Raw genomic sequence first — 20,735 nt, 5'->3', positions numbered from 1 at the left:
GCTGAGCTGCAGGGAGAGCAGCAGCACAGGGAGGGGATTCTGTGTGCTGAGCTGCAGGGAGAGCAGCAGCACAGGGAGGGGATTCTGTGTGCTGGGCTGCAGGGAGAGCAGCAGCACAGGGAGGGGATTCTGTGTGCTGAGCTGCAGGGAGAGCAGCAGCACAGGGAGGGGATTCTGTGTGCTGAGCTGCAGGGAGAGCAGCAGCACAGGGAGGGGATTCTGTGTGCTGAGCTGCAGGGAGAGCAGCAGCACAGGGAGGGGATTCTGTGTGCTGAGCTGCAGGGAGAGCAGCAGCACAGGGAGGGGATTCTGTGTGCTGGGCTGCAGGGAGAGCAGCAGCACAGGGAGGGGATTCTGTGTGCTGAGCTGCAGGGAGAGCAGCAGCACAGGGAGGGGATTCTGCCCCTCTGCTCTGCTCTGCTCAGCCCCCACCTGCAGCACTGCCTCCAGCTCTGGGGCTCCCAGCACAAAAGGGACACAGAGCTGCTGGAGAGGCTCCAGAGGAGTCACTGTCCCTGGAGGTGTTCAAGAGGGGATTGGATGTGGCACTTGGAGCCATGGTGTAGTAGTCAGGAGGTCTTGGGTGACAGGTTGGGCTTGATGAGCTCTGAGGTCTTTTCCAACCTTGGTGATTCTATGAAGATGGTCAGAGGGCTGCAGAACCTCCCCTGTGGGGCCAGGCTGGGAGAGCTGGGGCTGTTCAGCCTGAAGAAGGCTCCAGGGAGAACTCTGAGCAGCCTTCCAGCACCTGAAGGGCTCCAGGAGAGCTGGGGAGGGATGTTTTACAAGGATTGTAGTGCCAGGCCGAGGTGCAATGGCTTTGAGCTGGGACAGGGAAGACTGAGAGTGGAGATGAGGAAGAGATTCTTTCCAGTGAGGCTGGGGAGACTCTGGCACAGGTTGCCCAGGGAGGCTGTGGCTGCCCCTGCCCTGGAGGTGTTGAAGGCCAGGCTGGATGAGGCCTTGAGCCAGCTGGGCTTGTTGGAGGTGTCCCTGCCCATGGCAGGGGGCTGGAAGGGGCTGATCTTTGAGGTGGATTCCAAGCCCAGCCAGGCTGTGGCTGCACAGGAAGCAGCTCCCAGCCCCTCACCTTTATTGCTTTCTGCCGGTCGTTCTCGTGGTCCAGGTTGTTGTAGCAGTTTGTGCAGTTGCAGTTATTGCAGAACTCACCATTGGCAAAGCAGTCACAGTACCTGGAAGAGAAGGGGCAGAAGGCTTTTGGAGCTGTGGCACTGCTGGGAGGGCTGCTGGCAGCTGGGGCTGTGTGTGCTGCAGTGCTGGTCAGGGCCGCGCGGAGCCCTGTGCTGGCTGAAGTGCAGCTCCAGCAGGGCTGAGATGATGTTTAGGTGTTCAAGAGAAGATTGGATGTGGCACTTGGAGCCATGGTCTAGTAGGCAGGAGGTGTTGGGTGCCAGGTTGGGCTTGATGAGCTCTGAGGTCTTTTCCAACCTGGCTGATTCTGTGATGCTATGGTCACCTAGCTCAAGTGCCCTCAGCAAGAGAAGCTAATGCTTGGTTCTTCCCCATGAGAGTGGTGAAGCCCTGGGGGCAATAACTGCACCCCTGAAGGATGGCCAAGGGCTCAGGCCCAGCCAGCATGGATTTAGGAAGGGCAGGTCCTGCCTCTCCAACCTGAGCTCCTTCTATGATCAGGTGACTGCCTGGGGGATGTGGGGCAGGCTGTGGATGTGGTCTGCCTGGACTCCAGCAAGGCCTTTGACACTGTCCCCCACAGCAAGCTCCTGGCCAAGCTGTCAGCCCCTGGCTGGGACAGCAGCTCTGAGCTGGGTTAGGAACTGGCTGGAGGCTGAGCCCAGAGAGTGGTGGTGAATGGTGCCACAGCCAGCTGGCAGCCAGGCACCAGTGCTGTGCCCCAGGGAGCAGTGCTGGGCCCTGTGCTCTTTAACATCTTCCATTGATGATCTGGATGAGGGGATGGAGTCAGTCAGCAGCACATTTGCAGATGACACCAAGCTGGGAGCAGATGTTGGTCAGTTAGAGGGCAGAAGGGCTCTGCAGAGGGACCTTGCCAGGCTGGGCAGATGGGCAGAGGCCAACAGGATGGCATTCAACAAGTCCAAGTGCCAGGGGCTGCACTTTGGCCACAGCAACCCCAGGCAGAGCTACAGGCTGGGGTCAGAGTGGCTGAGAGCAGCCAGGCAGAGAGGGATCTGGGGGTGCTGATTGAGAGCTGTCTGAATATGAGCCAGCAGTGTGCCCAGGGGGCCAAGAAGGCCAAGGGCATCCTGGCCTGGGTCAGGAAGAGTGTGGCCAGCAGGAGCAGGGAAGTCATTGTGCCCTGTGCTCTGCATTGGTTAGGCCACAGCTTGAGTCCTGTGTCCAGTTCTGGGCTCCTCAGTTTAAGAAGGACATTGAGAGACTTGAAGGTGTCCAGAGAAGGGCAACAAGGCTGGGGAGGGGTCTGGGGCACAAGGCTGGGGAGGGGTCTGGGGCAGAAGGCTGGGGAGGGGTCTGGGGCACAGATCTGTGAGGAGAGGCTGAGGGAGCTGGGGTTGCTTAGCCTGGAGAAGAGGAGGCTCAGGGGTGACCTCATTGCCCTCTACAACTACCTGAGGGGTGGTTGTAGCCAGGAAGGGGTTGGTCTGTTCTCCCAGGCCCCCAGCACCAGAACAAGAGGACACAGTCTCAAGCTGTGCCAGGGGAGGTTTAGACTCGAGCTGAGAAGGAAGTTATTCACTGAGAGAGTCGTTCACCATTGGAATGTGCTGCCCAGGGAGGTGGTGGAGTCCCCATCCCTGGAGGTGTTCAGGAGGGGATTGGATGTGGCACTTGGTGCCATGGTCTAGTCATGAGGTCTGTGTTGATAGGTTGGACTCAATGATCCTCGAGGTCCTTTCCAACCTAAGTTATACTGTGAGACTGTGAATGGGTTGTGCAGGGAGGTGGTTGGGGCCCTGTCCCTGGAGGTGTTTAAGGCCAGGCTGGATGAGGCTCTGGGCAGCCTGATCTAGTGTGGGGTGTCCCTGCCCATGGCAGGGGGGTTGGAACTGGATGATCCTTGTGGTCCCTTCCAACCCTGACTGAGACTATGATACTAATGAGGCTTTTCTCTAGGGCATCTCCAAGGGGGGCTGACCCACAGGTGGAGGCCTGGCCTCCAACCCTGAATGTTACTATGATACTATGATACCTCACAGCCAGTGCAAGGCAGCCTCCAGGAGCTCCCAGCCAGCCAGAACAAGAGGCTAGCAGCTGGCTGCAGGGAGACCTTGGAGCTGCATTTCTATAGCTGAAGGGGACCTCAGCCCTCAGGCTGGAGGGGAGGAGAAAGTTCTTCCCAGCAAGAGGAATTGGCCACTGGGATGAGCTGCCCAGGGAGGTGGTGGAGTCCCCATCCCTGGAGGGGCTTGGCTGTGGCCCTTGAAGCCATGGTTTGGTTGTCAGGAGGTGTGGGGTGACAGGTTGGACTTGATGAGCTCTGAGGTCTCTTCCAACCTTATTGATTCTATGGCCTACAGGCAGGCTGGGGAGGGACTGCTCAGAAGGAGCTGTGGGGATAGAATGAGGGGCAAGGGTTTGAAACTTGGAGCAGGGCAGAGTTAGGTTGGACATCAGCAGGAAGCTCTGCACAGTGAGGGTGATGAGAGCCTGGCCCAGGCTGCCCAGGGAGGTGGTGGAAGCCTCCTGGCTGGAGGTGTTTGCAGCCAGGCTGGAGGTGGCTGTGAGCAAGCTGCTGTGGTGTGAGGTGTCCCTGCCCATGGCAGGGGGTTGGGGCTGGCTGAGCCTGGAGCTCCCTTCCAACCCTGCCAGCTCTGTGGGTCAGCAGTGCCAACAGAGTTCAGTGCTGCTATCTAAGGCAACTGACTGCAGGTTGCATCAGCTGAGGGAAGGATACATCCAGAGGGACTTGGACAGGCTGCAGAGGTGGGCACAATCCAACTTCATGAAGCTCAACAAGGCCAAGTCAAAGGTCCTGTGCCTGTGTCAGGACAACCCTGAGCACTAATCCAGGCTGGGTGAGGAGTGGCTGGAGAGCAGCCTTGGGGAGAAGGCCTTGGGGGTGTCAGGTGGTGACAAAGTGCCCAGGAGCCAGCACTGGTCCCTGGCAGCCCAGAGGCAGCTGAGTGCTGAGCTGCAGCCAGAGCAGGGAGAGCAGCAGCACAGGGAGGGGATTCTGCCCCTCTGCTCTGCTCTGCTCAGCCCCCACCTGCAGCACTGCCTCCAGCTCTGGGGCTCCCAGCACAAGAAGGACCTGGAGGAGCTGCTGGAGAGGTGGTGGAAGCCTCCTGGCTGGAGGTGTTTGCAGCCAGGCTGGAGGTGGCTGTGAGCAAGCTGCTGTGGTGTGAGGTGTCCCTGCAGGAGGGTTGGAACTGGAGAATCTTTGGGGTCCCTTCCAACCTGCTGCAGTCTGTGAATGTGTGAATCCACAGAGCTCCCAGGAGCTGCAGAGTTCCACAGGCACTGGAAGCTCTCCACCAGCAGCAGCAGCAGCCCCAAGCTCAGCAGCTAGACACAACATTTCTGAGCCACTTCAGAAAGCTGACATCCTGACAGCTGGGGGCAGGCTGTTGAAAGGGGCTGTGGGAAGGGGGGGCTCCAAGAAGCCAAGCCCCAGCTGTACTCACAGTTTCAAGCACAGAGACTTGGTGCAGTTGCAAGGCTTCCTGGGGCGGTTTGCAGACTCGGAGGGAATGATGCTGTGGAGGGAAGGCAGAAGGGAAACAAACCAACCAACAGAAGAGTGCACCTCTGCCCACCCCAGAGTGCTCCTCTGCCCACCCCAGAGTGCACCTCTGCCCACCCCAGAGTGCTCCTCTGCCCACCCCAGAGTGCTCAGGCTGCATCCTAGCCAAGAGCTCATCACAAAACCTCCTCACAAACTGCCTTTCCCATTCCCCTTTCTGCCTGTTTGAGGAACCATTAGGCTCAGAGAGCTTTTCCAGCCCAGAAGGAGCTGTTTGCTGCAAGCCTGGCTGTGTGCCTGAAGCACAGGAGTGAGGCTAAAAGCTACTGGAGGCTGGAATTGGGGGGGTGAGGAGGGGAAAAAGCCCTCAGCCCAGAATCCCTCTGCATGCAGCCAAGGCTGACACTGCAGGATTGTGTCTATCCTGGGAGGAAGGGTGCTTGGGGACAGGGAGAGCCTTGGGAGGGCTGGAAGGAAATGGGAAAGGAAAGCACAAGGTGGTCTGGAGTGGATAAAAGCCATTTCCCCCCAGCAGCCAGAGCCTTTAGACTGCTCTTCAAGCTGGGATTGTGTGTCCCTAATCACTTGGGATGAGATGGGGTCCCAGCCCTGCCCAGCAACTGCTGCAGCTCACAGCAGGGAGATTAAATCAAAGCCCTTCAGCTGAAGAGCTGCAGCTGGGTTTGGGATTAGGTTGCATCATCTGAGGTTGCAACAACCACCAGAGGAAGCAGCACCTTTGGCACTGACAGTTGCCAGCAAGCAGTAACACAGCAAAGCCTGCTGGGCTGGCAAAGGGGAGGGAGCACACATGGAGCTGCTCTTGTCAGCCTGAGAAGTGACACAGAGCTGCTGGGGACAGGGAGAGCCCTGGGAGCTGCTGGGGAGGGCAGGATTCTGGGTGCTTAGGGACAGGGAGAGCTCTGGGAGCTGCTGGGGAGGGCAGGATTCTGGGTGCTTAGGGACAGGAGAGCCCTGGGGGCTGCTGTGGAGGGCAGGATTCTGGGTGCTTAGGGACAGGAGAGCCCTGGGAGCTGCTGGGGAGGGCAGGATTCTGGGTGCTTAGGGACAGGAGAGCCCTGGGAGCTGCTGGGGAGGGCAGGATTCTGGGTGCTTAGGGACAGGGAGAGCCTTTCCAATTGAAACAAGAGGCTTCCAAGGGGCTGTGAGCTGGGAAAGGGGAAACTGCAACTGGAGATGAGGAAGCAATTCTTGCCAGTGAGGCTGGGGAGACTCTGGCACAGGTTGCCCAGGGTGGCTGCCCCCTCCCTGGAGGTGTTCAGGGCCAGGCTGGATGAGGCCTTGGAGCATCCTGGGGCTGGGGGGAGGTGTGTGTGGGCATGGCAGGGGCTGGGAGGGAAGGTCCTGGGGCCCCCTGCAGGCTGTGGAGCACTCACCCGTTGAAGGGCAGGCGTGCCTGGGACTGGGTGCTGGAGCTGCCTGTGAAGCCTGTGCTGCTGGCTATGGAGACGTAGGAGGACTGCTGGAGCTGGCAAAACAGAACCATCAGTGCTGAGCACAGTCCCTGCTGCTCAAGAGGAGGAGGTGGGGCTCATCTTCTCACCAACAGGCTGCTGCCAAAGTGCACCTTGCAAGCAGAGCTTTAGACCCCTGCAGCCCAGGCAGCAGTCTCCTGCCTCTAGCCTTAGCATGACAGCCTGGTGTTAGCTGCTGGGTTTGTTCTCCATCACTCTGTCCACAGCCATACAGGTACCACAGGTCACACACACAGAAGCAATCTTCAGACCACAAACAGCTCCAGCTCCTACAACCCTGCTCCTTGTCCCTCTCCTTCTGCTAAGCAGCCCTGTCCCTCACAGAGCACTAACTACCCTTACTGCCAGAGCCACTCAGTGCAGGATGAAATCCCAACCAGGGGAAGGTTTTCCATCCCACCTGCTCTGCACACCTGCAGCCACAGTTTGCTTCAGCACCTGGAGAAACCCCCAGCCCCCTAAGAGCCAAACTGCCTTCTGCTGTGTGGCTGAGGTGCAGCCATTCCCTCCTGCTGGGGCAGCCAACAAGGTATGGGAGCTGCTGGGACCAGCCCCAAGAGGACACAGGCTGTGTCCAGGGCACAGAACCTCTGAGGAGAGGGCCAGTGGTGTCACTTGGTTTAGATTGGTGGAAGTGGACTGGAAGGAAAGCAGAATTCTTCAGCTGTGGCAAAAGCAGAAGGGAAGCAGCAGTGAGGCTGGTGGGAGTCAAGCCAGGAGCTGGCAGAGGCCTGGTCTGTACAGACTGGCTCCTTGGGCCTCAGCAGAACGGTTCATGGAGCCTCCTGTGCATTCTGAGTGCTGGTCAGCCCTTGGCAGAGAGCTGATCCCTAGGTCTGGGTTGGTGTGAGCCTGGTACTGCCTGCTCCTGAGCCCTGGCAAGGTGGTTACAGCACAGACACACAGGCATGCTGTGACCCAGCCCTTCCCAGGCTTGGGCCTTTGCCCTGAAGGTGCTGTCAGCCAACAGGACACACACAAACACATTTCTTCCTCCCTTCCTGGCCTGCATTCCCTACTGGCCTCAAGGTTCCTAGGCAGCAGGCTGCCTGGTCCCTCCCTTAGGGGCCATGAAGGTATCAGGCACCCAGAGCAGCAGGAGGTGGTGACCCTGACACAGAAGAGGGAAGCACAGCAGCATTCAGGCTGCTGTCAGTGAAATCATTTGGTTACCAGGCCTAAGCCAGGAGCTTGGACCAGAGCTGCTGCTGGACAGGGAGACCTGTGAGCCTGCCACGGGCTGGGCCACCTCCACCATCAGCTCCACTCTCAGCTCTCCTCCAGGAGGCTAGTGAGGCACTGGCACAAGGTTGCCCTGTGGAGGCTCCAAGCTTGGAGGTGTTCAAAGCCAGGCTGGACAGGACCTTGAGCAGGTCTGTAGTGGGAGGTGTCCCTGCCCACAGCAGGGGGGTTGGAACTGGATGATCTTTAAGCTCCCTTCCAGCCTAAACCATTCTATGATCTTCTGCTTCCAAGGACTGACTCAGACCCTCCTGTGTCTCATCTCTTCCTCTCTCACATGGCTTTCAGAGCTGGATGGAGGCTGTCACACTGGTAAAGCAAACCATGTAGTAAGGTTTGTAGAGAGCCTGGCTGATCAGGAAAGGCCTGAAGGTCTATTCTAAAGCCTGTACCATGCTACTTATACAACTGCAGCCCACTGCTCCTGCTGACACAGCCTTGTGCTGCTCTGATGATCACTGCTATGCTGTGCTGAACAAACCCATCCCTGGGAAGAGAAGAGAACCCTTGGAGCTGTAACTTGGGATTTAGTGCACAGGCAGCACTCTGCCTAAGCTCCCTAGAAGGAGCTCTTTGTCCCCTCAGTGCCAGGTGGACAGCTGGGGAGCAAGAACCTTCCAGAAGAAGGCAGTGTGCAGCACAGCTTCCACCAGTCTCTGCAGGGTGCCACCATACCTGTGTGACATACTGGGCTGGAAGCACTGCATAGCCAACGTTCCCTGTGCCAGGGGCTGGTGCCAGCACAGTGCCAGGGGGCAGGTTGGTGAGGTTGGGCTGGATCTGTGGCAGTGGAGTGGCTGGCATGATGAGTCTCTGCTGGGGCTGGCTGGTAGTGACTATCTGGGAAGTGGGGTTCATTGGCTTGGGCACCACCTGGAGAGGAGAAAGGTCTGGATGAGATCACAGCTGGGGGGCTCCAAAAGGCAGCTCTCAGGAACAGAACACTTCACAGCAGGGCTGGAGCTGGCTGTGTTTGGTGGCCAGGCAGAGCAAGGCAGAGCTGTCCCTGTGTGCTCAGCTGCTTGAGAGCCTGTGCTGGCCAGGCAGAGCAAGGCAGAGCTGTCCCTGTGTGCTCAGCTGCTTGAGAGCCTGTGCTGGCCAGGCAGAGCAAGGCAGGGCTGTCCCTGTGTCCCTGTGTGCTCAGCTGCTTGAGAGCCTGTGCTGGCCAGGCAGAGCAAGGCAGGGCTGTCCCTGTGTCCCTGTGTGCTCAGCTGCTTGAGAGCCTGTGCTGGCCAGGCAGAGCAAGGCAGGGCTGTCCCTGTGTCCCTGTGTGCTCAGCTGCTTGAGAGCCTGTGCTGGCCAGGCAGAGCAAGGCAGAGCTGTCCCTGTGTGCTCAGCTGCTTGCCAGCCTGTGCTGGCCAGGCAGAGCAAGGCAGGGCTGTCCCTGTGTGCTCAGCTGCTTGAGAGCCTGTGCTGGCCAGGCAGGGCAAGGCAGGGCTGTCCCTGTGTGCTCAGCTGCTTGAGAGCCTGTGCTGGCCAGGCAGAGCAAGGCAGGGCTGTCCCTGTGTGCTCAGCTGCTTGAGAGCCTGTGCTGGCCAGGCAGAGCAAGGCAGGGCTGTCCCTGTGTGCTCAGCTGCTTGAGAGCCTGTGCTGGCCAGGCAGAGCAAGGCAGGGCTGTCCCTGTGTGCTCAGCTGCTTGACAGCCTGTGCTGGCCAGGCAGGGCAAGGCAGGGCTGTCCCTGTGTGCTCAGCTGCTTGACAGCCTGTGCTGGCCAGGCAGAGCAAGGCAGGGCTGTCCCTGTGTGCTCAGCTGCTTGAGAGCCTGTGCTGGCCAGGCAGGGCAAGGCAGGGCTGTCCCTGTGTGCTCAGCTGCTTGAGAGCCTGTGCTGGCCAGGCAGAGCAAGGCAGGGCTGTCCCTGTGTGCTCAGCTGTTTGAGAGCCTGTGCTGGCCAGGCAGAGCAAGGCAGGGCTGTCCCTGTGTCCCTGTGTGCTCAGCTGCTTGAGAGCCTGTGCTGGCCAGGCAGAGCAAGGCAGGGCTGTCCCTGTGTCCCTGTGTGCTCAGCTGCTTGACAGCCTGTGCTGGCCAGGCAGAGCAAGGCAGGGCTGTCCCTGTGTGCTCAGCTGCTTGAGAGCCTGTGCTGGCCAGGCAGAGCAAGGCAGGGCTGTCCCTGTGTCCCTGTGTGCTCAGCTGCTTGAGAGCCTGTGCTGGCCAGGCAGAGCAAGGCAGGGCTGTCCCTGTGTGCTCAGCTGCTTGAGAGCCTGTGCTGGCCAGGCAGGGCAAGGCAGGGCTGTCCCTGTGTGCTCAGCTGCTTGAGAGCCTGTGCTGGCCAGGCAGAGCAAGGCAGGGCTGTCCCTGTGTCCCTGTGTCCCTGTGTGCTCAGCTGCTTGAGAGCCTGTGCTGGCCAGGCAGAGCAAGGCAGGGCTGTCCCTGTGTCCCTGTGTGCTCAGCTGCTTGAGAGCCTGTGCTGGCCAGGCAGGGCTATGCAGGGCTGTCCCTGTGTGCTCAGCTGCTTGAGAGCCTGTGCTGGCCAGGCAGAGCAAGGCAGGGCTGTCCCTGTGTGCTCAGCTGCTTGAGAGCCTGTGCTGGCCAGGCAGGGCAAGGCAGGGCTGTCTCTGTGTGCTCAGCTGCTTGAGAGCCTGTGCTGGCCAGGCAGGGCAAGGCAGGGCTGTCCCTGTGTGCTCAGCTGCTTGAGAGCCTGTGCTGGCCAGGCAGGGCTATGCAGGGCTGTCCCTGTGTGCTCAGCTGTTTGAGAGCCTGTGCTGGCCAGGCAGGGCAAGGCAGGGCTGTCCCTGTGTGCTCAGCTGCTTGAGAGCCTGTGCTGGCCAGGCAGGGCAAGGCAGGGCTGTCCCTGTGTGCTCAGCTGCTTGGGAGCCTGTGCTGGCCAGGCAGAGCAAGGCAGGGCTGTCCCTGTGTGCTCAGCTGCTTGAGAGCCTGTGCTGGCCAGGCAGAGCAAGGCAGGGCTGTCCCTGTGTGCTCAGCTGCTTGAGAGCCTGTGCTGGCCAGGCAGAGCAAGGCAGGGCTGTCCCTGTGTGCTCAGCTGCTTGAGAGCCTGTGCTGGCCAGGCAGAGCAAGGCAGGGCTGTCCCTGTGTGCTCAGCTGCTTGAGAGCCTGTGCTGGCCAGGCAGAGCAAGGCAGGGCTGTCCCTGTGTCCCTGTGTGCTCAGCTGCTTGGGAGCCTGTGCTGGCCAGGCAGAGCAAGGCAGGGCTGTCCCTGTGTCCCTGTGTGCTCACCTGCTTGACAGCCTGTGCTGGCACGATGGGCACCGACATCCTCACGGGGGTGGCATTCACCACCACTGGCTTTGCTAGGATCAAGAAACAAGAACAGGTTAACAGACAGCCTTGACTCAGAGCTCCCAGCAGAAGGTGGCAGCAAGGTTCCTCACCCTGCACCCCCCTGAGCTAAAGAGCAGTGCTGGGAGCAGCTCTGGGGACAGGATTGTGTGCACAGCGATGGCTTAGAACCCGGCCTGGCTGCAGAGCTCCTCTGGACACTGCACTGCCCTTGGCAGGAGGAACACAAACACCACAGCTTGGTCAGATTAGAGGTTGACCTGCTGGAAAGCAGCTCCATGGAGAAGGACTTTGGAGTGCTGGTGGACACTAAGTCACCCATGGGCCACCAATGTGGCCAAGGAGGCCAAATGGTCTCCTGAGCTGCGTGAAGAGCAGTGTGGCCAGCAGGCCAAGGCAGGTTCTTGTCTCCCTCTGCTCTGCCCTGGTGAGACCCCATGTGGAGTATTGTGTCCAGTTCTGGGCTCCCCAGTTCAAGAGGGACAGGGTTATACTGGAGAGTGTCCAATGGAGGCTATGGATGAGGAAGGGCCTGGAACATGTCTGATGAGGAAAGGCTGAGAGCCCTGGGGCTGGTTAGCCTGGAGGGGAGCAGCCTGAGAGGAGAGCTCAGGAATGTTTATAGAGATCTGAAGGGTGGGAGGCAAGAAGAAGGGGCCAGGCTATTTTCAGTGGTGTCTGTGATAGGACAAGGGGCAGTGGACACAAACTGGGACCCAGGAAGTTCCATCTCAACAGGAGGAGAAACTTCCTTGCTGTGAGGGTGCTGGAGCAGGCTGCCCAGAGAGCTTGTGGAGTCTCCTGCTCTGGAGGCTTTAAAGGCCAGCCTGGATGTGTTCCTGTGTGACCTGCCTGAGCAGGGGGCTTGGAATTGCTGCTCTCCAGAGGTCCCTTCCAAACCCTGCCATCTTAGTCCATGGCAGGCCTGGCCAGGAAGCAGCACAAATGTCTTGCCCTTCCAAAGCATTTGAACTGTAAGGACCTTCATGTTGCAGGAGTTTTGGGAGGGTGTTTGGGGGCTGCCCTGGCTTCACACTTGTCACACAGGGGACCTGGGACTTGCCATGACTCACCCAACAAAGCTGGTAAAGCAGGGAAAAGCAACCTACAATGCTCTAAGGATCCAGGCCCAGCTACAGGAACCTGGAAGCTCCAGGCCTGGCAGCCTGACCTCAGTGCCAGGGAAAGTGATGGAGCAGATTGTCCTGGGGGCAATAACTGCACCCATGAAGGGTGGCCAAGGGCTCAGGCCCAGCCAGTAGGGATTTAGGAAGGGCAGGTCCTGCCTCTCCAACCTGATCTCCTTCTATGATCAGGGGACTGCCTGGTGGATGTGGGGCAGGCTGTGGATGTGGTCTGCCTGGACTGCAGCAAGGCCTTTGACACCGTCCCCCCCAGCAAGCTCCTGGCCAAGCTGTCAGCCCCTGGCTGGGACAGCAGCTCTGAGCTGGGTTAGGAACTGGCTGGAGGCTGAGCCCAGAGAGTGGTGGTGAATGGTGCCACAGCCAGCTGGCAGCCAGGCACCAGTGCTGTGCCCCAGGGAGCAGTGCTGGGCCCCAGCCTGATCAATATCTTCATTGATGATCTGAAGGAGGGGATGGAGTCAGTCAGCAGCACATTTGCAGATGACACCAAGCTGGGAGCAGATGTTGGTCAGAGGCCAGAAGGGCTCTGCAGAGGGACCTTGCCAGGCTGGGCAGATGGGCAGAGGCCAACAGGATGGCATTGAACAAGTCCAAGTGCCAGGGGCTGCACTTTGGCCACAGCAACCCCAGGCAGAGCTACAGGCTGGGGTCAGAGTGGCTGAGAGCAGCCAGGCAGAGAGGGACCTGGGGGTGCTGATTGAGAGCTGCCTGAACATGAGCCAGCAGTGTGCCCAGGTGGCCAAGAAGGCCAAGGGCATCCTGGCCTGCATCAGGAAGAGTGTGGCCAGCATGAGCAGGGAAGTCCTTGTGCCCTGTGCTCAGCACTGCTTAGGCCACACCTTGAGTCCTGTGTCCAGTTCTGGGCTCCTCAGTTTAGGAAGGACATTGAGAGACTTGAAGGTGTCCAGAGAAGGGCAACAAAGCTGGGGAGGGGTCTGGGGCACAAGGCTGGGGAGGGGTCTGGAGCACAGCCCTGTGAGGAGAGGCTGAGGGAGCTGGGGTTGCTTAGCCTGGAGAAGAGGAGGCTCAGGGGAGACCTCATTGCCCTCTACAACTACCTGGGAGGTGGTTGTAGCCAGGAGGGGGTTGGTCTCTTCTCCCAGGCAACCAGCACCAGAACAAGAGGACACAGTCTCAAGCTGTGCCAGGGGATGTTTAGGCTGGAGGTGAGGACAAAGTTCCTCACCAAGCAAGTTGTTAGCCATTGGAATGTGCTGCCCAGGGAGGTGGTGGAGTCCCCATCCCTGGAGGTGTTCAAGAGGGGATTGGATGTGGCACTTGGTGCCATGATCTAGTCATGAGGTCTGTGTTGATAGGTTGGACTGGATGATCCTGGAGGTCTCTTCCAGCCTTAGTGATACTGTGACACTGTAATACAGAACAACCACCCCCAGACCAAAGGGAAGAAGAGCAGGGGGAGATTCACAGGAGTGCCCCACAAGCCCAAGGGCAGCTGGCAGTGCTGGGAGATCTCTCTGAGCCACTCATTACAAAACAAAGAGGGAGCAGGGGAAGGGGGAGGGGGGGGGGACAGAAGCAAAATCCACAGAAGCTTCCTTCAGACAGAGCATTGGCACCAGCACTTACCCTGCTGCAGAGGCTGTGTGTTGGTGCTGGGGGTCTGGCTGGCTGACTGGCTGGAAGTGTTGGCTGTGGTGGCAGTGACCAGCCTGACGTAGTGGAACTTGCTTCCAGGGACCTGGATCTGCTGAACATTGGGTGCAGTGGCCAAGGGAATAATTGTCTTAAACTGAGATGTACTCACTCCTCCTACAGTGAGGGTCTGCACTGCTGATTTCACAGCCTGTTAACCCAACACAGAGAGCACAGAGTTACTTGCACTAAGGCACAAACAACACCAGCTTGGCTGCAAGGGGCTGGGGGTGGCAGGGTGAGGGACAGTGGCTCTGAGCTGGGAGAGGAGAGACTGAGAGTGGAGAGGAGGAAGAGATCCTTGAGAGTGAGGCTGGGGAGACTCTGGCACAGGCTGCCCAGGGAGGCTGTGGCTGCCTCCTGCCTGGAGGTGTCCAAGGCCAGGCTGGATGAGGCCTTGAGCACCCTGGGGCTGGTGGGAGGTGTCCCTGCCCATGGCAGGGAGATGGAGCTGGATGAGCTTGAAGGTGTCTACTAACTCAAACCATTGTGAGTACTCTATGAAACAAGCCAACTTTGGATGCTGTTTGCACAGGACAGTTGAGAACAGAAGGCTTTACTGCTGTTTCTTCCTATGCAGAGAGTAAAGCCTTCAGAGACTCAGCCAGTGTGAGATTCCTTCCCAGCAGGACAGTGGACATTTTGTAGAGGATTCTGGGTGCTTAGGGACAGGAGAGCCCTGGGAGCTGCTGGGGAGGGCAGGATTCTGGGTGCTTAGGGACAGGAGAGCCCTGGGGGCTGCTGGGGAGGGCAGGATTCTGGGTGCTTAGGGACAGGAGAGCCCTGGGAGCTGCTGGGGAGGGCAGGATTCTGGGTGCTTAGGGACAGGAGAGCCCTGGGGGCTGCTGGGGAGGGCAGGATTCTGGGTGCTTAGGGACAGGAGAGCCCTGGGGAGGGCAGGATTCTGGGTGCTTAGGGACAGGGAGAGCCCTGGGAGCTGCTGGGGAGGGCAGGATTCTGGGTGCTTAGGGACAGCAGAGCCCTGGGGGCTGCTGGGGAGGGCAGGATTCTGGGTGCTTAGGGACAGGAGAGCCCTGGGAGGTGCTGGGGAGGGCAGGATTCTGGGTGTCTAGGGACAGGAGAGCCCTGGGAGCTGCTGGGGAGGGCAGGATTCTGGGTGCTTAGGGACAGGGAGAGCCCTGGGGAGGGCAGGATTCTGGGTGCTTAGGGACAGGAGAGCCCTGGGAGCTGCTGGGGAGGGCAGGATTCTGGGTGCTTAGGTACAGGGAGAGCCCTGGGAGGTGCTGGGGAGGGCAGGATTCTGGGTGCTTAGGGACAGGAGAGCCCTGGGAGCTGCTGGGGAGGGCAGGATTCTGGGTGCTTAGGGACAGGAGAGCCCTGGGAGCTGCTGGGGAGGGCAGGATTCTGGGTGCTTAGGGACAGCAGAGCCCTGGGAGGTGCTGGGGAGGGCAGGATTCTGGGTGCTTAGGGACAGGAGAGCCCTGGGGAGGGCAGGATTCTGGGTGCTTAGGGACAGGAGAGCCCTGGGAGCTGCTGGGGAGGGCAGGATTCTGGGTGCTTAGGGACAGGAGAGCCCTGGGGAGGGCAGGATTCTGGGTGCTTAGGGACAGGAGAGCCTTTCCAATTGAAACAAGAGGCTTCCAAGGGGCTGTGAGCTGGGAGAGGGGAAACTGAAACTGGAGGAAGCAATTCTTGCCAGTGAGGCTGGGGAGACTCTGGCACAGGTTGCCCAGGGAGGCTGCCCTCTCCCTGGAGGTGGATGAGGCCTTGAGCAAGCTGGGGCTGGGGGGAGCTGTCCCTGCCACAGCAGGGGGTTGGAACTGGGTGATCCTGGGGGTCCCTTCCAATCCAAACCATACTGTGGCTCTCTGATCAGTAGGCTCCTTCCTCAGTTTGCTGGGGAACAACTCTTCCCTCCACTGAGATCTCTGAGTCAGTTATCCCCATTTCTGCTTTCCAAAGCAGAAGAGATGGGAAGGGATTAACTGCTTCAGAGCAGACAGCTCCATTTTCACTGCTCTCCACCACTGCCACAGGCAGGGTGACTCTCTCCAGGTTCCCAGCCACACTGCCTGCCAAACCCACTGCAGGTGACTACAGAGAGCACTGCTCAGGCCTGGAAACCAAGCCATGACCAAAGGGAGAAACATCCCTGCTAAGAAAACACCTGGGGAGAGCTGGGAGAACTGCTGGTGCTGGAGTCTGGCATGACTCAGCTCTGGGTGCAGACCTGTCCTGCTCAGGCAGCTTGCATTAACACAGGGAAATGGCTGTGCAGTGCCTCAGAGGGAAGTGCAAGAGAGCACATCCCTCAGGGCAGCAGGGAAGGCACAACCTGAGGGGGGGGGGGAGAGGGAAGAAGCAAGAGCAAGGAAGAGGAGCAAAGCAAAAAGGGGGAAGGAAATCTGTTGGAATAAGAACACACCTGGACCTGGCAAGCACTCAGCTTTCCAACTGCTCTCAGACTGCCAACAAGCAGTTAGTGAATCCATTTATACACAGCCATGAAGCTGCACTGCTGACCACCTCAAACCTTGCCTTCTTCTTCCCTTTCCTCCTTCCACTTAACTTCCTTTGGAGCTCAGCTCTTTATTCCCAGTCTCTTTAGACACAGATATAAAATACATCACTCTCCTTGGCATTAAGATTGAATGCTAAAGTGGGGTGGAGAGGATGATGTGGTTTCAAACAGAAGGATCACAGTAAGGCTCTGGAGGGGCTGGAAGGTGTCCAGAGCAGGGCCAGGAGGAGGAGCAGAGGCCTGGAGCTGCTCTGCTCTGAGCACAGCCTGAGAGAGTTGGGGTTGTGCAGGCTGGAGAGGAGAAGGCTCCCAGGAGACCTTCTGGTGGCCTTGCAGGAGCTGCAGGGGGCTGCAAGCAAGCTGGGGAGGGACTTTGGAGGGGGTGAGGGAGGGACAGGAGTGGGGGGGGCTGGAGCAGAAGTAGAAGTGGGGAGCTGGAGCTTGGCTGTGAGGAAGAAGTTGTTGGGCAGGAGGGTGGTGAGAGCCTGGCCCAGGCTGCCCAGGGAGGTGGTGGAAGCCTCCTGGCTGGAGGTGTTTGCAGCCAGGCTGGAGGTGGCTGTGAGCAAGCTGCTGTGGTGTGAGGTGTCCCTGCCCATGGCAGGGGGTTGGGGCTGGCTGAGCCTGGAGCTCCCTTCCAACCCTGCCAGTTCTATGACTTGCCCAGCTCCCCAGCTTTCAGCAGCACAAAGGCAATGCCAGTTTGCAGATCTTCCAGCAGCAGTACAAGCCAAGTCTTCTTTGATCCACTCAAAGCAATCCCAAGCAAGCAGGGTGCCAGCCTCAGGGTTATCACAGGGAGAGCAGCAGGGCCAAAGTTCGCTCTAGCACACAAACTAGTGGCTGCCATCCAAGGGCAACCAGCTCCATGGGATGATTCAAGAGGCACTTCCTGCTAAAGACAAGCTCCTGAAGGCAGTGAAGAGACAGGTGGGAACCTTGTGTTGGGGCAGAGAGCTCTGGATCAGAACTCAGGATGTGTTCTGGCACAGCCATCTCCATCTGGCTCCAGCCAGAGTGACTTCACTTTTGAATGACTGTTTCAAGATGACACTTGTGACAGTTTTGGTCTGAAACCCTCCCCCCCTCCCCCCAATTTCAGATCATGCTGGTGTCCACATCCAGCATTCTAGTTATCACCTGCACCAGCAAGGCAAGCCAGGTAAAATCTGGCTGAGTCTCTGGTCTTGTGCTGTGCATACAGCTGTGTCCACTCCCTGCTACAGCCACTCTAGTTGCTCTCACTCAGGCACATCCTGAGTCCAAGTGCCAGGGGCTGCACTTTGGCCATAGCAACCCCAGGCAGAGCTAGAGGCTGGGGACAGAGTGGCTGAGAGCAGCCAGGCAGAGAGGGACCTGGGGGTGCTGGGGGAGAGCAGCTGAACAGGAGCCTGCAGTGTGCCCAGGGGGCCAAGAAGGCCAAGGGCATCCTGGGCAGCATCCAGAAAGAGTGTGGCCAGCAGGAGCAGGGAAGTCCTTGTGCCCTGTGCTCAGCACTGCTGAGGCCACAGCTTGAGTCCTGTGTCCAGTTCTGGGCTCCTCAGGTTAAGAAGGACATTGAGAGACTTGAAGGTGTCCAGAGAAGGGCAACAAAGCTGGGGAGGGGTCTGGGGCACAGCCCTGTGCGGAGAGACTGAGGGAGCTGGGGTTGCTTAGCCTGGAGAAGAGGAGGCTCAGGGGAGACCTTCTTGCTCTCTGCAACTCCCTGCAGGGAGGTTGTAGCCAGCTGGGGGTTGGTCTCTTCTGCCAGGCCCCCAGCAGCAGAACAAGAGGACACAGTCTCATGCTGTGCCAGAGGAGGTTTAGGCTGGAGGGGAGGAGAAAGGTCTTCCCAGCAAGAGAGATTGGCCACTGGGATGAGCTGCCCAGGGAGATGGTGGAGTCCCCATCCCTGGAGGTGTTTAGGAAGAGCCTGGATGAGGCACTCAGTGCCATGGTTGAGTTGATCAGATGGTGCTGGGTGATAGGCTGGAGTCAGTCTCAAAGGTCTTTTCTAACCTTATTGATTCTATGATCCCTTCATGGGTACCAAAGAAAGGACCAAAGGCATTAAGAGATGGTGGGGGGGAATATCTCATCTAAGATTACCAAAGAAGGAAAAGGTTAAGAAGAGTGGTTTGTAAGAAAGGTCACTTTGGTCCTGCAGTTCATCAATGCAAAGCCATTTATCAAAGCCATTAGGGAAGCTCCTGCTGTTGTTCCAGGAAGGAGACACAGGACATTCATCATTTCTAATCTGCAGGTCTCAGACCACAGTGTCAAGCTCCTGCAGACCTCTACCCCCAGGTGGCCAAGAAGGCCAGGGGCATCCTGGCCTGGGTCAGGAAGAGTGTGGCCAGCAGGAGCAGGGAAGTCCTTGTGCCCTGTGCTCAGCACTGCTGAGGCCACAGCTTGAGTCCTGTGTCCAGTTCTGGGCTCCTCAATTTAAGAAGAACATTGAGAGACTTGAAGGTGTCCAGAGAAGGGCAATGAAGATGGGGAGAGGCCTCAAGCACAAACCCTGTGAGGAGAGGCTGAGGGAGCTGGGGTTGCTTAGCCTGGAGAAGAGGAGGCTCAGGGGAGACCTCATTGCTATCTACAACTCCCTGCAGGGAGGTTGTAGCCAGGTGGGGTTGGTCTCTTCTCCCAGGCCCCCAGCAGCAGAACAAGAGGACACAGTCTCAAGCTGTGCCTGGGGAGGTTGAGGCTGGAGGTGAGGAGAAAGTTGTTCACTGAGAAAGTTGTTAGCCATTGGAATGTGCTGCCCAGGTTGGTGGTGGAGTCCCCATCCCTGGAGGTGTTCAAGAGGGGACTGCATGTGGCACTTGGTGCCATGGTTTAGTTTTGGACTTGATGATCTTTGAGGTCTCTTCCAGCCTTGGTGACTCTGTGATTCCACCACTGCAGGTGCAGGGCAGAGTTAGGTTGGACAGCAGGAGGGAGTTCTGCACCAGGGAAGTGGTGAAACATTGGAACAGCTTGCCCAGGGATGGGGTTGAGGCCTCCTGCCTGAAGAGATTCAAGGTCCAACTTGATAAGGCCCTGAGCAACCTGATCTAGTTGGAGGTGTCCCTGCTGACTGCAAGGGGGTTGAGCAAGATGACCTTTGAGGGTCTCTTCCAACCTGATGCATGCTGTGGAACCTCAGGAACACTCCCAAGCAGCTCTGGTCAGCGAGATAGAAACATTGGTAGAAGAGACAGAACCATCACAAGAACTCTTCCTTGTGCCACAGGAAGCCTTCCTTCCAGAGGACTTGGGAGATGGGAAGCAGCAGCAAGGGGAGCTTTCCAGGTTGGAAAGCTGCTTGCTGCAGTGGTTTGTAGCCCTGGCCCGGAGCAGCCTGCGCTCCTCAGGGCGGCGCTTCTGCCAGGCCCCCGGCACAGGAGCCCCTTGGGACTGACCCCTTCGGGCTCCAGCTGCACACAAGTGATCAGACAGAGGCAAGCTAGAACACAGAGGAAAAAACCAGTCTGTACCTGGGTGCTGGTGTGGTTGACTACAGCTTTCCCAGGGGAGGAGGGTGCTGACTGCTGCACTGTCAGGAGCTGCTGTCCTAACGCTACATTCAGTGGGACGCCCACCGTCTTCTGGGGGGAGCTGGGAGGCTGGGAGGCCACTGACACCACTGTTAGCTGCTTGGCAAAACAAAGAAGCAGTTTAAATCTCTGCACAGGACACCACACTCTGTACACACACTTCCCCTTCCTCGAGGAAGCACAGCTCCCTAGGCAGGACAAAGGAGTCCTGTCTGCGAAGGAGATCACAGCCGGCACAGGTCTGACGCAGGAGGAGCTTCGAGGCGCTGCTGGCTCCCAGCACAGCACCAAGAGGTGCTGCAGAAAGCTAGCACAGCTTCTCTGTCTTGCTTGGCTGGGTTTTGTTGTTTGGCTGAGTGAGGGGTTTGGTTTTTGGCAAGGGAAGCAGCCCATTGAAGCTTGAACACTGTCAGGGTGTGGATTTTCTAACCCCGGCTTGGCAGCTGGCATCACAAAGGACAACTGAAAAGAAGAGCTGGGGGACAGCAGTAGAAGTCTCCCCTCACACTCCTGATTCAGCTGAAGGGAATGCACATCTGCATGTCCCAGTCTACTTCCCAGATTCCCCCAGAGGCTTCTGAGAGCCCTGCTGCAGAGCACAGTGTCTGAGCACCCTGTGCTGGGGAGCCACAACCCTTTCCAGCTTGGGTTTATACTCTTGAGTTCTGCACTTGGTGCTTTAGACTTGAAGCCAGCTCCTATTGTTTGAAACCATTTGCTTTCAGAAGATACTCAGAATGACTTCCCTGCAGCTGGGGCTCCTCTCCTGTGGAGACAGCCTGAGAGAGTTGGGCTTGTGCAGGCTGGAGGGGAGAAGGCTCCCAGGAGACCTTCTGGTAGCCTTCCAGGATCTGCAGGGGGCTGCAAGCAAGCTGGGGAGGGACTTTGGAGGGGGTGAGGGAGGGCTAGGAGTGGGGGGGCTGGAGCAAAAGTAGAAGGGGGGAAACTGAGATTGGCTGTGAGGAAGAAGTTGTTGGGCAGGAGGGTGGTGAGAGCCTGGCCCAGGCTGCCCAGGGAGGTGGTGGAAGCCTCCTGGCTGGAGGTGTTTGCAGCCAGGCTGGAGGTGGCTGTGAGCAAGCTGCTGTGGTGTGAGGTGTCCCTGAAGGAGGGTTGGAACTGGCTAATCTTTGAGGTCTCTTCCAAGCCTGACAGTTCTATGAGTCTACATTCAAGATGCAACCCCAAGAAGTCTTTTCACCCTTGCTCATTGATAGCTTTGGTTCCAGATGTTATTCCTCCCTCCTTCAGCGTGCTCCCCTCACTAACGATTCTCAAGCAGAAGCCCTGCACTCCATTCCTGTCACATTCCACAGCTACAACACA

The 20,735-nt window shown here is 58.4% G+C and overlaps 1 protein-coding gene across 4 annotated transcripts in view; it reads right to left on the bottom strand.

Annotated features, from left to right (window-relative positions):
* LIN54 (lin-54 DREAM MuvB core complex component) overlaps positions 1–20,735 on the bottom strand; it is a 68,374-nt gene that overhangs the window by 7,775 nt on the left and 39,864 nt on the right. For 2 of the 4 annotated variants that reach the window (XM_068168014.1, XM_068168012.1), the window contains exons 5-11: positions 19,353–19,508; positions 13,350–13,566; positions 10,555–10,628; positions 8,059–8,256; positions 6,043–6,134; positions 4,587–4,658; positions 1,091–1,193 (exon numbers count right to left, since the gene is read on the bottom strand). In XM_068168014.1, the coding sequence (XP_068024115.1) occupies positions 1,091–1,193; positions 4,587–4,658; positions 6,043–6,134; positions 8,059–8,256; positions 10,555–10,628; positions 13,350–13,566; positions 19,353–19,508 (912 nt within the window). The remainder of the gene's footprint in view (positions 1–1,090; positions 1,194–4,586; positions 4,659–6,042; positions 6,135–8,058; positions 8,257–10,554; positions 10,629–13,349; positions 13,567–19,352; positions 19,509–20,735) is intronic. The other 2 variants (XM_068168013.1, XM_068168015.1) reach the window with 1 other exon arrangement.

The sequence above is a fragment of the Melanerpes formicivorus genome, unplaced genomic scaffold (genome assembly GCF_026170545.1).
Source record: "Melanerpes formicivorus ecotype bairdi unplaced genomic scaffold, bMelFor1.0.p_v2 SCAF_129, whole genome shotgun sequence".
Classification (NCBI taxonomy): Eukaryota; Metazoa; Chordata; class Aves; order Piciformes; family Picidae; genus Melanerpes; species Melanerpes formicivorus.
Note: the sequence above shows the minus strand (reverse complement) of the source record. Positions and strands in the feature narration are given on the sequence as shown.